Consider the following 12,647-nt stretch of genomic DNA (forward strand, 5'->3'; position numbering starts at 1 on the left):
CCAGATTTGAGATTGAAATTGAGCCAATATTTGGATCATTGGCTCTGTATGATGTCAAGGAAAAGAAAAAGGTATTATGGTCATGTTCTTAATGTAGTGTTTCCCACAAGCCAATATGATTCGGTAATGTTTCAGTGTTCATCTTTGAAGTTGAGTTCAGATCCGTAGAACTTTATAAATGATGGGCGTCCCAATTCTGAACAGTTCTGATTGGGCATATTGTTTGTGGGCCTGCTCAAGAGATCATGATCATTTAGATCTAGATCCTGAATCGATGCCCGCCGTATTTTCAGCCACGCTCCTTTTCCTCTCTCAGATTTCCGAAGATTTTCACTTTGACCTGAACTCGGATCAAATGAAGAGCTTGCTCCGCCCTCACAACCCCCATGTAGCCATCTCCACCCTGGCCCGATCTGCTATCTTCTCCATCACATACCCATCCCCTGACATCTTCCTAGTCATTAAGGTATGACCAGCTGGAGGTGCAGTACCACATGGCCTTTAGAGGGCAAAGAAGGTCAGGGTACAATGATGGCGGACTATGAGCTCTGTGTGTATGTTTTTCAGCTGGAAAAAGTCCTTCAGCAGGGAGATATCGGAGAATGCTGTGAGCCGTACATGGTCATGAAAGAATCCGATTCCACTAAGGTACAGATGTGCGTGCGTGTGTATGTGTATGTAAACCAGTTTAGAAAGGGCCAATATTTGCCCCATGTAGTTGATTTTCAGTGGTGTTTTTACCTTTATGATCACATATTTTTTCTAACCATACAGCATGTCATCTTTTAATTTCAAATATTTAAAGATGAAGTTTGTCATTTCTGCACAACTAGCATCACCAAACGGCATTACAAAATGAATGACTCTTTTTAAAGGTGCACGAAGTAAGTTTTTGCAAATAAAAAAGTTTTACACAAAGACATGAAGAACATTTTCTAGAAATATGTTGAAAATGATGTACACTCACATGAGATGAAGACTCCAGTTATATCAGAAACCCAGTAAAAGCTGTTTAATTTTACATGGAGCGGGTCGCCCCCTCATGGGGGCTGCCATGGTGACAGCACATGACACTGTGTCATGCAATTCACTGAGTTAGTACCACTAATAATGACAATAATAATAACATACTTGCTTTATGTAGCGCTTTCAGCCAATGCGCAAACAGAAAAGTACATGTAAACAAAAGAAGCAAACCAAATAATAAAACAACAAACACAATATACTTACTACAAACAGCAACGGAACCCAAGTCAACAGTATAGTCCAGAGTGAGCAGGAGTGTGTGATCCACCAGACAGTCCGAACAGAATGAGTGCAAGTGGAAAGATAAAATGTCCAAACAAGAGGTCCCTGCTGGAGTCATGAAACAGACCGCTATGATACGCAGCTCTCACGGCGCGGATCACTGATAAACGGCGCGACATCAAATGGCAAGCGTGGGCACTCAGCCGGCAGAGAGCTTAGTCCACAGTCCAAAACGCAACAACACCTGAAAACTTAGTTCGAATTGAATGAAAGAATGTCCATTATAGGGATGTGTGTATTATGAGACGGATAAAAACACAGACTAAAAGTAACAAAACTTCACTTCCCCCGTCTTACATTGGTTGAACAAACATTAAGTCTTGCCCCAAATTCATACCATTTGTTGAGCTAATGTTGTTGTGTCTGGCTAGTCGGGATGCTCAATCAAACAGAACAATGTTTCGGTAGCGCCTCAGAGCCATTATTTTTGCTTTTTTTGGGGGGGGGGCAAAACAACCTACATCAGCTATTTTATGCAAAAATATAAAGAGGCCTAGAATAGCATATTAAAGGAATAGTTTACCCAAATATTAAAATGCTTTCATTATTTACTCATTAATGTCACCCTAAACCCATATGTCATTCATCTGTGGAACACAAGGGTTTTATTGTACATAATGTAAGTGAACAGTGACTCAGGTCTGTCTAACTTAACAAAAGGACAAAAAACACAGTAAAATCACAGTAAAATCATAGTAAAAGTAATCATGCAATACATTACAAGTCTTCTGAAGGTATACAATCACTTTGTGGGATGAACAGAATGAAATTTAAGCTGTTATTCCCTCTCATATCAAATCATATTAATAAATGAAAGCACTCTAATCAAATATGGCAGCTGTTTCGATATCATTCAGCCTCATTGGTTCTCATCAATGATGAATCTCATTGGTTCGCATCGCATCTCGTGACCTGTGCGATGCGTGACTTGACAGCATGAAGTTTGGTAATAAGACACAACAAGATCCAAGGAGGTTTGATGTTTAAAACCTTGGCAAAAATTTTTTTGAAGCATGGCCGGGCCTAATGGGGGTCTAGCACCCTGTCTCCAGTCGGACGGCGAAACGACTTTTGAAAGACCGGGGCCAAATTCCAGAGATTAATTGTCAGACGAAAAGAGAACATATAGACCTTATTCACTACAGCACCATCTTTGATTTTTGATGGGAATGACAACAAGGCTGTAAGGGATAGACTTGCAGTCTCTTCAATGTGTTGTACTGTTGTTTTTGGAATGTTCCGCTGATGAAACATCGAAAAAATATCTTTCCGAGAAATTTCTGTGGACAAAAAAACTCCAGACAACATGAGATGTGGAAAATTAGATGTAATCTAGGAGCTTTTTGATAGCTTTTTGAAGTGCATGTCATTGAAAAGACATTAAGTCCATCCCTCACAGCCTCGTTGTCATTCACATCAAAAATCAAAGATGGTGCTACTGTGAATAAGGTCTGTTGCCCACCCTAAAGGTCAAAATGCCCCCCCACCACCCCAAAAATCACATCCCTGCTGTGAAGACTTTAAAAAAAATTAAAAGGCCACCTTTATTTTCTTACCCTAGCGTGAACGTAAGGTTTTGTGCATGAGTATTTCATCAGGCACATCTGGCATGTTTAAGGATTTCTCAACTTGTTCTGGACTGCTGCAATATTTGTCGTTCTTCTTCAATATGAGCAAGGTCCAGGAGATGCTGGAATTGTTCTGATGCCAAGTGGCTTTTAGGCTGTTTGAAATGGCATGAAAAATGCTGCTCACCCATTACCTTTACACTGGTATTGGGTAACTACCTAAATTGCTGTACTGAAATGATTCAGTGGTTTTCAACTTTGTATGTGTGTGTGTGTACAGCATAAGGAGAAGCTGGAGAAGTTGAGGGCGCAGGCAGAGCAGATGTGCACTCGGTTGGGTCGATTCCGGATGCCCTTCGCCTGGACGGCCATTCACCTGCTCAACATAGTCAGCAGTGTTGGAGGACTCGAGCGCTCTGATTCAGACTCAGACACGGGTATTCACAAACTCTTGTCCATCATTTTCAGCACCTGTGCTAAACTCAGTTACTGCAGGACTTTCTTACAACCAGTTACCTTGAAGACTCCCATGAAAGTAACACATTTTCTTTGAAATGTTTTTTTAAAGGAGTCATTATATTAATCAAATAAAATAAATTGTTGCCATATAAATTCAAAATGTTTTAAGCAAAAAGAAAATACAGTAAAAATGTATTTATATATAATCAAGGCATGTTTTATATAGCTTATATAATATAGCTTTTATATATATATATATATAGATATAGATATAGATATATATATATATATATATATAGATATAGATATATATATATATATATATATATAGATATATTAAATATTTATTATTACTTCATGTTGGCAGCAATAGTACTTTGTAAAAAAAAAAATTTTCACAATAGTCTCTTCAAAACTGTGCAGGGATGAAGACATTGGGGGGGCCCAGAGCAGACAAAGTGTTGGTTTCTTAGGGATCTTTTCTACAAAAAGATTAAAATATTTAATCAGTTCATCAGTCGGGCAATTGGATATGAATATTAAAAGATAAGATCAACAGTTCGTTTTAAGCTGAATGACAGCATACATACCTATGTATGGGACATAGGAGGCCTTTTGATAGATCAGAAAATACTGTATGGGGGTTCAGGGGTGTCCCCTGAAAGAACATGTATAAAATTTAAGTCAGAATGGACCATTTTTATATAGTCCTTAAAGTGACAATCTACTAACACAAACAAACATTTTACATAAAAATATGTAGATATTTATGCAGCATAAAAATACTGTTTGCTGTATATAGATATATAGGCTGTAGGTATAAATTGGTTGACTATGAAATAATGGAATCGTTCTCAACAGCAGAGAACTCTACTAGGATAACGTCTCGGTTACGTACGTAACCTCAGTTCCCTGAGACAAAGGGAACGAGACATTGCATTTGCTAACACATATGAGGAGTGTCCTTCCATGTGACCTAGTTGAAACCTCCCTACTGTAACGCCAATATTATAAGATTGGCTATGGTGTTTGAGCCCCGCCCTTTTAGGCGCGAAGCTGTCCGCTATAAAAGCAGGTGCGCAAACACCATTCCTCCGCATTTTCTGAGGGACAAGGTGTGCATCGCTCGCACCACAAAAGAACTTGTAGTGTGGCCAGTGTTCGCAATGTCTCGTTCTCTTTGTCTCAGGGAGCATGAGTATGATGCCGCAAGTGAGTGACCCTCATGTTGAGCCAAGAGGGGAGCACTCAGAATGAATATAAGAGCTATAGTCATATAGTATGAATTAACCCCTTCACGAACCCAGTCGGGAAGGGAGTTTATTTATATTGAAAATGCTTGTGACTTAATGGTAAATTACAATGGCCTGAATGCAGGCGGTTGTGTAAAATGATGGGGAGCCTGTACTTAAAAGGAAGGGGCGTAAGTATATGTTTGGCAAATGAAATAGCAAGTACTCTAAATAGAGAGGACTTGTGAAGAGAGAGATGTTACGTCTAGATTGTAAAACCTTGCAAATGTGTTTTGAGAAGACCATCCTGCTGCAAAACATATGTCTTGTAAAGATACACAGTTCGTCCATGCCCATGAGGAGACCATGCCTCTAGTTGAGCGTGCTTTAATACCAACTGGGCAAATCTTACCATGCAACTCGTAAGCCAGGGCAATCGCATCAACGATCCAGTGAGAAAGTCTTTGCTTGGAGATGGACATTCCTTTCGTGCGTCCTCCATAGCACACAAAGAGCTGATCAGACAGTCTGAACTGGCGGGTGCGCTCAACGTATGTGTGTAGCGCCCGCACAGGACATAACAAATCAAGGATTATTCTTCATCTGAATTAAATGGAGGAGGGAAGAAGGCTTGAAGGTGAACCACCTGTGTTCTGAAGGGCACGGTTAGAACCTTAGGCACATAGCATTTTCTGGGTTTGACAGTGGCTTTTGAAAGACCGGGGCCAAACTCCAGAGATTAATTGTCAATTGATAGTGCATGTAAGTCACCGACCCGTTTTACTGAGGCCAGAGCCAACAGTAGTGCGGTCTTAATGGAGAGCATGTGCAAATACAGAGGGGGGCCCTGCGAGCACTTTTAGGACCAAAGTTAGGTCCCAAGTCGGGACTGAAGCCAGCCGAGGTGTATTTAATCATCTTGCTCCTCTAAGGAACTTTATGATTAAATCATGTTTGCCTTTAGTGGCGCTGGCTTCAGATGCGTGATACGCAGATATAGTCGTCACATAAACTTTGAGTGTTGACGAAGTGAATCCTGCATCTAATCGCTCTTGAAGAAATATGAAAATTTCATGTATGGGGCAGTTTACTGGGTCTTTGCCATGTGAAAGGCACCAGTCAGTGAACACATTCCATTTTAGCGCATAGAGGCATCGCGTGGATGGCACTCTGGCCTGTAAAATGGTGTTCATGATTGAATGCGTCAGTTCTGGCGCGTTTAGCACGCTCTGTTCAAAGGCCACACGTGTAGGCTTCACAGCTCTGGCTGGGGATGCCAAACCGTGCCTTGTTTTTGAGAGAGAAGGTCTTTCTTCAGCAGTATTTTCCATGGAGGCCCGTCCAGTATTTCTACCATATCTAGAAACCAGGACTGATTGGGCCATTTCGGCACAATTAACAGAACTGTTTCCATGTCCACTCAGACTTTGCTTATGACAGAATGGAGGCGCATCGGGGGTAGTGCATACTTGCGTTTCACCGGCCATACGTGGGCCAGTGCGACATGGTGACATATATACGCCACAACTGTTGTGTGTCCGAACGAATCAGAATGTGGTGATTCAAAGCTCTCAAATCTAGAAAGACAGTCAGTAGCCCTAAGCACGGCCGTTTCCAGGTATCGAAAGTTGGGCATCCAATACACACTGTGCCCCAACTTGTGTTGGATGCATTTGTGGTCAGCACTTTCTTTCTGAAAACTTGACCCAGCATAACACCCTGTTGGTAGAAGGATGGCGCTGTCCATGGCGCTAGAGCAGTCAGACAGTGGCGAGTTACCGCGATGCACATGAAAATGAAATGACTTCAGTGGTAATGTTTTTTCAGTTTGAACTGAAACAGACACCGAAGAATGGTCTATATGCACTCGTTCATGAGGTGCGCAAGCATGAACTCCTAAAAAGGAGATTTACTGGCTGGGGAAAAGTGTGCTTTTTGCCCAGTTGACATTAGACCAGATTTCTAACAGACCAGTCTCTGTGTTCGCTCAGTAGTGCCTCTGATTTGTTAGTAATAACCAATTGCTGAGGTAATTCAAAACACGCACACACTGTTCATTTTCAATGGGGCAAGCGCCGCATCAATACATTTCGTGAACGTGCGGGGAGCCAGAGACAGACTGAAATGAAGGACTTTAAATTGATACGCAGTTCCCTCGAACACGAATATAAAAAGCCACCTGTAATGTGGTGCAATTGGTACATGAAGTACGCATCCTTCAGATTTATTGACGTAAATCAGTCCCGAGGACGGATGTGCGATAAGATCGAGTTCACATTTTGAATGGGCATGTCGCGAGTGTGCGATTCAATCGTCTCAGAACTAGACGGGGCCAAGCCCTCCATCCTTCTCCAGAACAAGGAAATAACAACTGTAAATCCCACATACACCAGCATATCGTGTGGTCAGACCACAGATTGTCCTTGATCATTGTATACACCACATCAGCATTCGTGCAGTGGGACAGCAGGCTTATTAATTCATATGAAATGTATTTCGGCTCGTAACAACGGCACATCTTCAGACGGAACCGTGGAATAACATGATATAATGCGGCACTCACCATTGGGAAGCGGTTGTGCATAATGTGAGGCTTTGAAGAGGGAAAGCTCTTTATTGAAAAAGTGTGAGCATCATGTGCATGTTCAACAAGCGCTGTAATCTTTTTGCAATCTTTGTAATTCATTACAAGATATAATGTGCCACTCACCATTGGGAAGTGGTTGTGCAAAATATGTGGAATTTGAAGGGGGAAAGCCCTTTTATTGAAAAAGTGTGAGCTGTTCGTGCGAGCGCTGTACTATTTTTACAATCTTTGTTTGTTCATACATGATATAATGTGCCGTTCACCATTGGGAAGCGGTTGTGCATAATGTGTGGGCTTTGGAGTGGCAAAACCCTTATTGATAAAGTGTGAGTGTCTCATGCGAGCGCTGTACTCTTTTTGCAACCTTTGTATGTTTATACATAATATAATGCACCGCTCACCATTGGGAAGCAGTTGTGCATAATGTGCAAACTTTATTGCATGTGATTAATGTGAGACATAGAAAACAACATATTGAACAATATTCCTTTCCCAACAAACAGCAGTGATGAAGAGGGGAACAGTATTGTGTGTCAGGAGTGCTTTGCTGCACAGGGCTTACGCTGAGGCGGCTGCCTTCATTTGGGCTACTGCTTGCGTGGCTTTACCAGCGGCTCAGCGGCGACATTTGATGGCGCTGAGACAGCTAGTGTGGGTTTTTAGCCAGACGCTGGACCGAGACAGAGCGGGAGCGAGCGGTAGTGATGAAATACTGCTCCGTTTTGACATAAAATGTCTCATAGCCTGTGATTGTTGCTGAGTCATGACGTAGCGCTCAGTAATTCTATTCACAGAGCCTATGAAAAGGCTGGCTGGAGACACCGGAGCATCAAATAGAGTGGCTTTTCCCGTGTTACGCATTTCTGTGAGGGTCAGCCAGATGTGAAGGTCCTAAAACACTAGGTTGCTCATTGACTTGCCAATGCCCTATGCAGTGACTTTCGATGCTCACAGCGCTAAGTCTGTAGTGGTGCGAAGCTCTTTGAACGTCTCTGGATTTTAGCCTTGATCAGCCATTTGTTTGAGGAGCTTAGCTTGGAAAACATGAGTATGCTCTTCCAGCCAGTGCGGACGTTAGTCGTCACTGCTTCGAAAGATGAACGGGGTGTGAGTTCCACGCCCTGCTACTCACTGGGCAGAGATGTGCCGCTACCGCCTCTTTCATAGTTGGGCATAACCACTTTCTTCCCTGTGATCAACATTAGGGAGGATGTAATCGCTGCGCGGGCGAGCTGAAAAGGGTGCGTGCCAGGATTTTGACAGTTCGTTATGAACTTCAGGGAAGAACGGGGCAGATCTATGGGATGCGGTCGCTTGACTGTGTCCGGACTGCAGGAACCATTTATCAAGGTGAAATTGTGTAGGTTCCTCTGCAGGAGACCACTCATTATCGAGCTCTTTGACTGCCCTTGAAAGGATGTGAAGCATCTCCTTGTCAGTGTCGCATACACTCTCCTCACTTTCTCTGGGGGAAGGGGCAGTAGCATCATCCACTGACCACTCACCTAATGCAGCGAGAGACATGACATCATCATCATTCCCAGCGTCATAACTGGCGAACGGGACGAGGCCGTCACGCACATAATGTATCTGCATAGATGCGTTACATGGAGATTAAGGGGCTCACGGGGCATGTGCCGGCATGAGGACCACCTCAAATTCATTCTGCTCGACCTTGCTGCCCCGCCGTGCCTCCTTGTGTGATCCCCTGGGTGTCAAAGAAGATAAGTGGGTGGGAGGGCGCGGGAGGCTGAATCGTCCCTCAAAACGAGGGCGATTCGCGAGCGAAGCGTCTTGAGACTCGTGCCCTCACAGTGAGGGCAGTCTGTCTCCATGAGAGCTGACTCTGCGTGGGTGCAGCCCAACAGTGAATGCAGCTCTCATGCTGATCTGACGGTGGGATGTGCCTCTCACAAAGAACACAGTTAAAAAGGATACACAACTCCTGCCGAAGCGCTGCGGGGAATCAGGATGCTGATGCGACCCGTTCACCAGGGAAGCGTCAAGCAGCAAGGCGGAGTGATGTTAGCCGGAGCACTGCAGGGGAGCGGAGAGTCTTCTTGTTGCCGTGAAGATCCCGCCCGCTGATTCGTGTAGTTGATGGCGAAGCAGTAGAGGGCTTCTGGACGAGAGATGAATCACTGTCTTGAAGGAAGAAAATTTTGAGGAATGGTGTTTGATGCCTGCTTTTATAGCGGACAGCTTCGTGCCTAAAAGGGCGGGGCTCAAACACACTAGCCAATATTAGAATATTGCCGTTATTGTAGAGGTTTCAACTGTACTGAGTCGTAAGGGAACTTGTAATTTCAAAGTTTTGGTTGTCTTTTTTTGCCATCCATGACAGAGATGATGACATCTTTGATTAATTTTCACTTAATTAGAACAAAAATCAGTTTGTTTATTATGAAAGGCTCACAACATGCTGATTAATGAAGCTAAATTTAGACGGGGGAAAAAACGCTATAGGCGTTAACTTGTCCTGTCACAAACCTGCCTTAGCTGAACCATCGGAGTCATATATCAGACAGATGAAGATAATTTCACTTGCTTCATTCTTGTTTTCTGCAATTTGTTTCAGCGAAAGTTGCTAGTATCCATCTATATTGCTGCTCACCATGTCTCTGCTACTGTTGTTAAAATAACCGCTCCTGCAACTCTGCTTATCAGGGGTTATGCAGCACCTTATGTCTATAGCAGGGAGATAGAGGCAACGCGTGGGGAATGGGAATGAAGTGCGTTCGGCAGTAAAAAAATTATTAATTAGCGTGGTGTGTACAGCTCCGTAATTTTGACACGTTGCTCACTTAAATTGTAGAAACGGTAAGATGGGGCAACTGTTGTCATGATGCCTCATAGTCCGGATGAAACCAAGCCAGAGTCCGGTCCCAGACTGTGGTCTGCTAATTGGTGACCGCTGATGTAAGGGTTGAACCTAAAAATGTATTAATTTACCAACTCTAATGCCATTTTGGCTGCTGAAGTTTAAATAAGAGATCCTCTTAAAATATCTGTCTAAACGCTCTCGAGTTGCAAGACAAGAAAGGATCTAGATGAATCTAGTCAAATTTAGTCTTCATTTAACCTAATGGCCACATAAAAAGCTAATTAAAATCATAGCTATATGATGATTCTGTGATGAATGTTGCGTAATTTTATATCATTGAAAATATTTTTGGAAGATTAAGTGCATAGTCCAGTCCAAAATGTGGTTATTTATATATATATATATATATATATGAAAAAGTGATGTAGCAAACTGCATTTTTTTTGTCTTTGCAGAACGCAAGGGGACGTGGAATGAAAGAAAGAAGAAAGGATTCGAGAGGATGAGTTTAGGAGAGGACATGTGCAACTTCACCAACTTCCGTCCAGCCACTCTCACTGTCACCAATTTTTTCAAACAGGCCAGTGTCTGCTTGAGTATTTCTCATGGTAGTACATTAGCATGCTGTATTGTGTCCTTGTGAACGAATGCTGGCTCTTTCTGTGCTGCTGCAGGAGGGGGACAGACTGAGTGATGAAGACTTGTATAAGTTCCTTGCAGACATGAGGAGGCCGTCATCTGTCCTGCGTCGACTCAGACCTGTCACAGGTCCCTCTCCACACTTATTTTTTCTTCATCAGTTCTATTATTTAAACCTTTAGTCACACTTACTGTATCTCTGTCTCTCTCTAGCTCAGTTAAAGATAGACATCTCTCCAGCTCCAGAGGCCCCTCACTACTGTCTGTCTCCAGAGCTGCTTCATGTGAAGCCTTACCCTGACCCACGTGTGCGCCCCACCAAGGATGTGCTGGAGTTTCCTGCCCGCTACGTCTACACCCCTCACACCACCTATAGGTCAGTCCACACACATTCATGTAGAGGAGACTTTACAATGTGATTGAAATCACTAATATTACAGGAATAGTTCACCCTAAAATGAAAATTCTAAAATGTAATTAGTGAACGATCCTCTCTGCCCATATTTGGATGACTTCTACCTCTGGTTGCAGCAATCTGAATCCTAATATAGTTGGTTTAGCTTTCCATGATGATGGACAACGTACGTCATCATTTCCGATGAAGTCATCTGATCTAGGAAAGCTGATGTGTTTTAAGCCAGATATGTGGATTATCTAATGGTCTGTACATCTGATTACATTGTGTGTGCGCTCGTTTTAATGATAATCGCCTCCTATAAGTAATGGTATGTGATATTTTATGTTCCTTTTATTTTTGTATGAAGTAATAAGCGAAAACGGGGCATACGAGCAACAACTGTTAACATGTTACATGTATGTCAAAGACATATACTTGGCTATTACCCACTATATTTTTGTCTGTGAGAAAGAAAAAATAGGCTGGTTTTATTTTACTCTTTGAGAGCTTTCCACCGACATATGACACATGGCTATTTGATCAGTTTGATGTTTTTACTGATTACAATAATATGTGCAGTGAAAAATTAATAATAAATTATCAAAACGGAACACTTCTGATTTGTCTGCAAATTTCAAAGCACTTGTTCAGTTTTGGTCATAATGCCTGCTTGCATTGTAAAGTACAGCTTCTAAAATGTAAAACGATGCCTATTTTGTGTTGGTCAAGACTGTAGTTATTAGTATGTTAATAATTATCTTTTCCTCGCCAGCAGGCTTAAAAGGTTAAATTCATTATTCACTGAAAATCAAATATTATGAATTTATGATGCTTCTATGATGCTTATGACTGACCAAAAACAACATTCACAACCCTTTTGACTTCTGTAATGTGACATATTTCTGTTTAAAAAAAGGTTATTCAGTCAGAAATTATTTGGCAGGTCTTGATTGTATCTAGAAGGATTTAATTGAATTGCTGTGGGTAAGTTATCATATTATTGGGTAATGTTATTTTTTTGCCACCCGTATATGGCTTCCATTACATTAGCAGGAAAGAAAAGTTTTTACAGAGGTAGAGGTTTTTACATTTTGATAAAAGAGTCTGGAAATTAAACATACACAGAAATATTAGGAGCATTAAGGAAGAAATTCAAATCTGGATTTGGTCCATTTTAATTCTTGTCTTTAATAGAAAGAGATTTTAAAACAACACTTATCATTCTTTGGTAATAAGTTAGAAACCACAAATACGTACATATGATAGATAATTATGTATTATTCCATAATAAACATAGATAAACCAATGCAAAAAAACAAAAAACAAACCAAAAAAAAAAAAAAACAGGTGAAATTGTTTGTGACATTCTGCTTGTTTATGAAGTACGGAGCCCCTAAAAGGCCACTGTGGTGGGGAAAAAATCAGTAGCATGGAAAAAATAAGCAAATGCTTTTGCGTTCTCCCGCAAAACGTTGCATTCCCGGAGAATTTTTGCGTGCTCTCGCAAATTATTTTGCAATATGTGCATCATAATGACTTCTGCTAGCTCTGCTATGTGTATTCCAGCATTATTCCAGCGTTTCAGTTCAACAAGAATAGCAAGCCAGTGCCATGAAAGAAGCCCAAAAGTCTC

General features: G+C 41.8%; 1 protein-coding gene across 4 annotated transcripts in view; it reads left to right on the top strand.

Annotated features, from left to right (window-relative positions):
- The window catches only part of LOC127452086 (dedicator of cytokinesis protein 6-like), a 90,726-nt gene that overhangs the window by 21,057 nt on the left and 57,022 nt on the right, over positions 1 to 12,647 (top strand). For all 4 annotated transcript variants that reach the window (XM_051717261.1, XM_051717262.1, XM_051717263.1 and 1 more), the window contains exons 8-14: positions 5 to 71; positions 317 to 466; positions 568 to 648; positions 3,157 to 3,313; positions 10,434 to 10,558; positions 10,653 to 10,746; positions 10,831 to 10,993. In XM_051717261.1, the coding sequence (XP_051573221.1) occupies positions 5 to 71; positions 317 to 466; positions 568 to 648; positions 3,157 to 3,313; positions 10,434 to 10,558; positions 10,653 to 10,746; positions 10,831 to 10,993 (837 nt within the window). The remainder of the gene's footprint in view (positions 1 to 4; positions 72 to 316; positions 467 to 567; positions 649 to 3,156; positions 3,314 to 10,433; positions 10,559 to 10,652; positions 10,747 to 10,830; positions 10,994 to 12,647) is intronic.

This window comes from Myxocyprinus asiaticus, chromosome 14 (genome assembly GCF_019703515.2).
Source record: "Myxocyprinus asiaticus isolate MX2 ecotype Aquarium Trade chromosome 14, UBuf_Myxa_2, whole genome shotgun sequence".
Lineage (NCBI taxonomy): Eukaryota > Metazoa > Chordata > Actinopteri > Cypriniformes > Catostomidae > Myxocyprinus > Myxocyprinus asiaticus.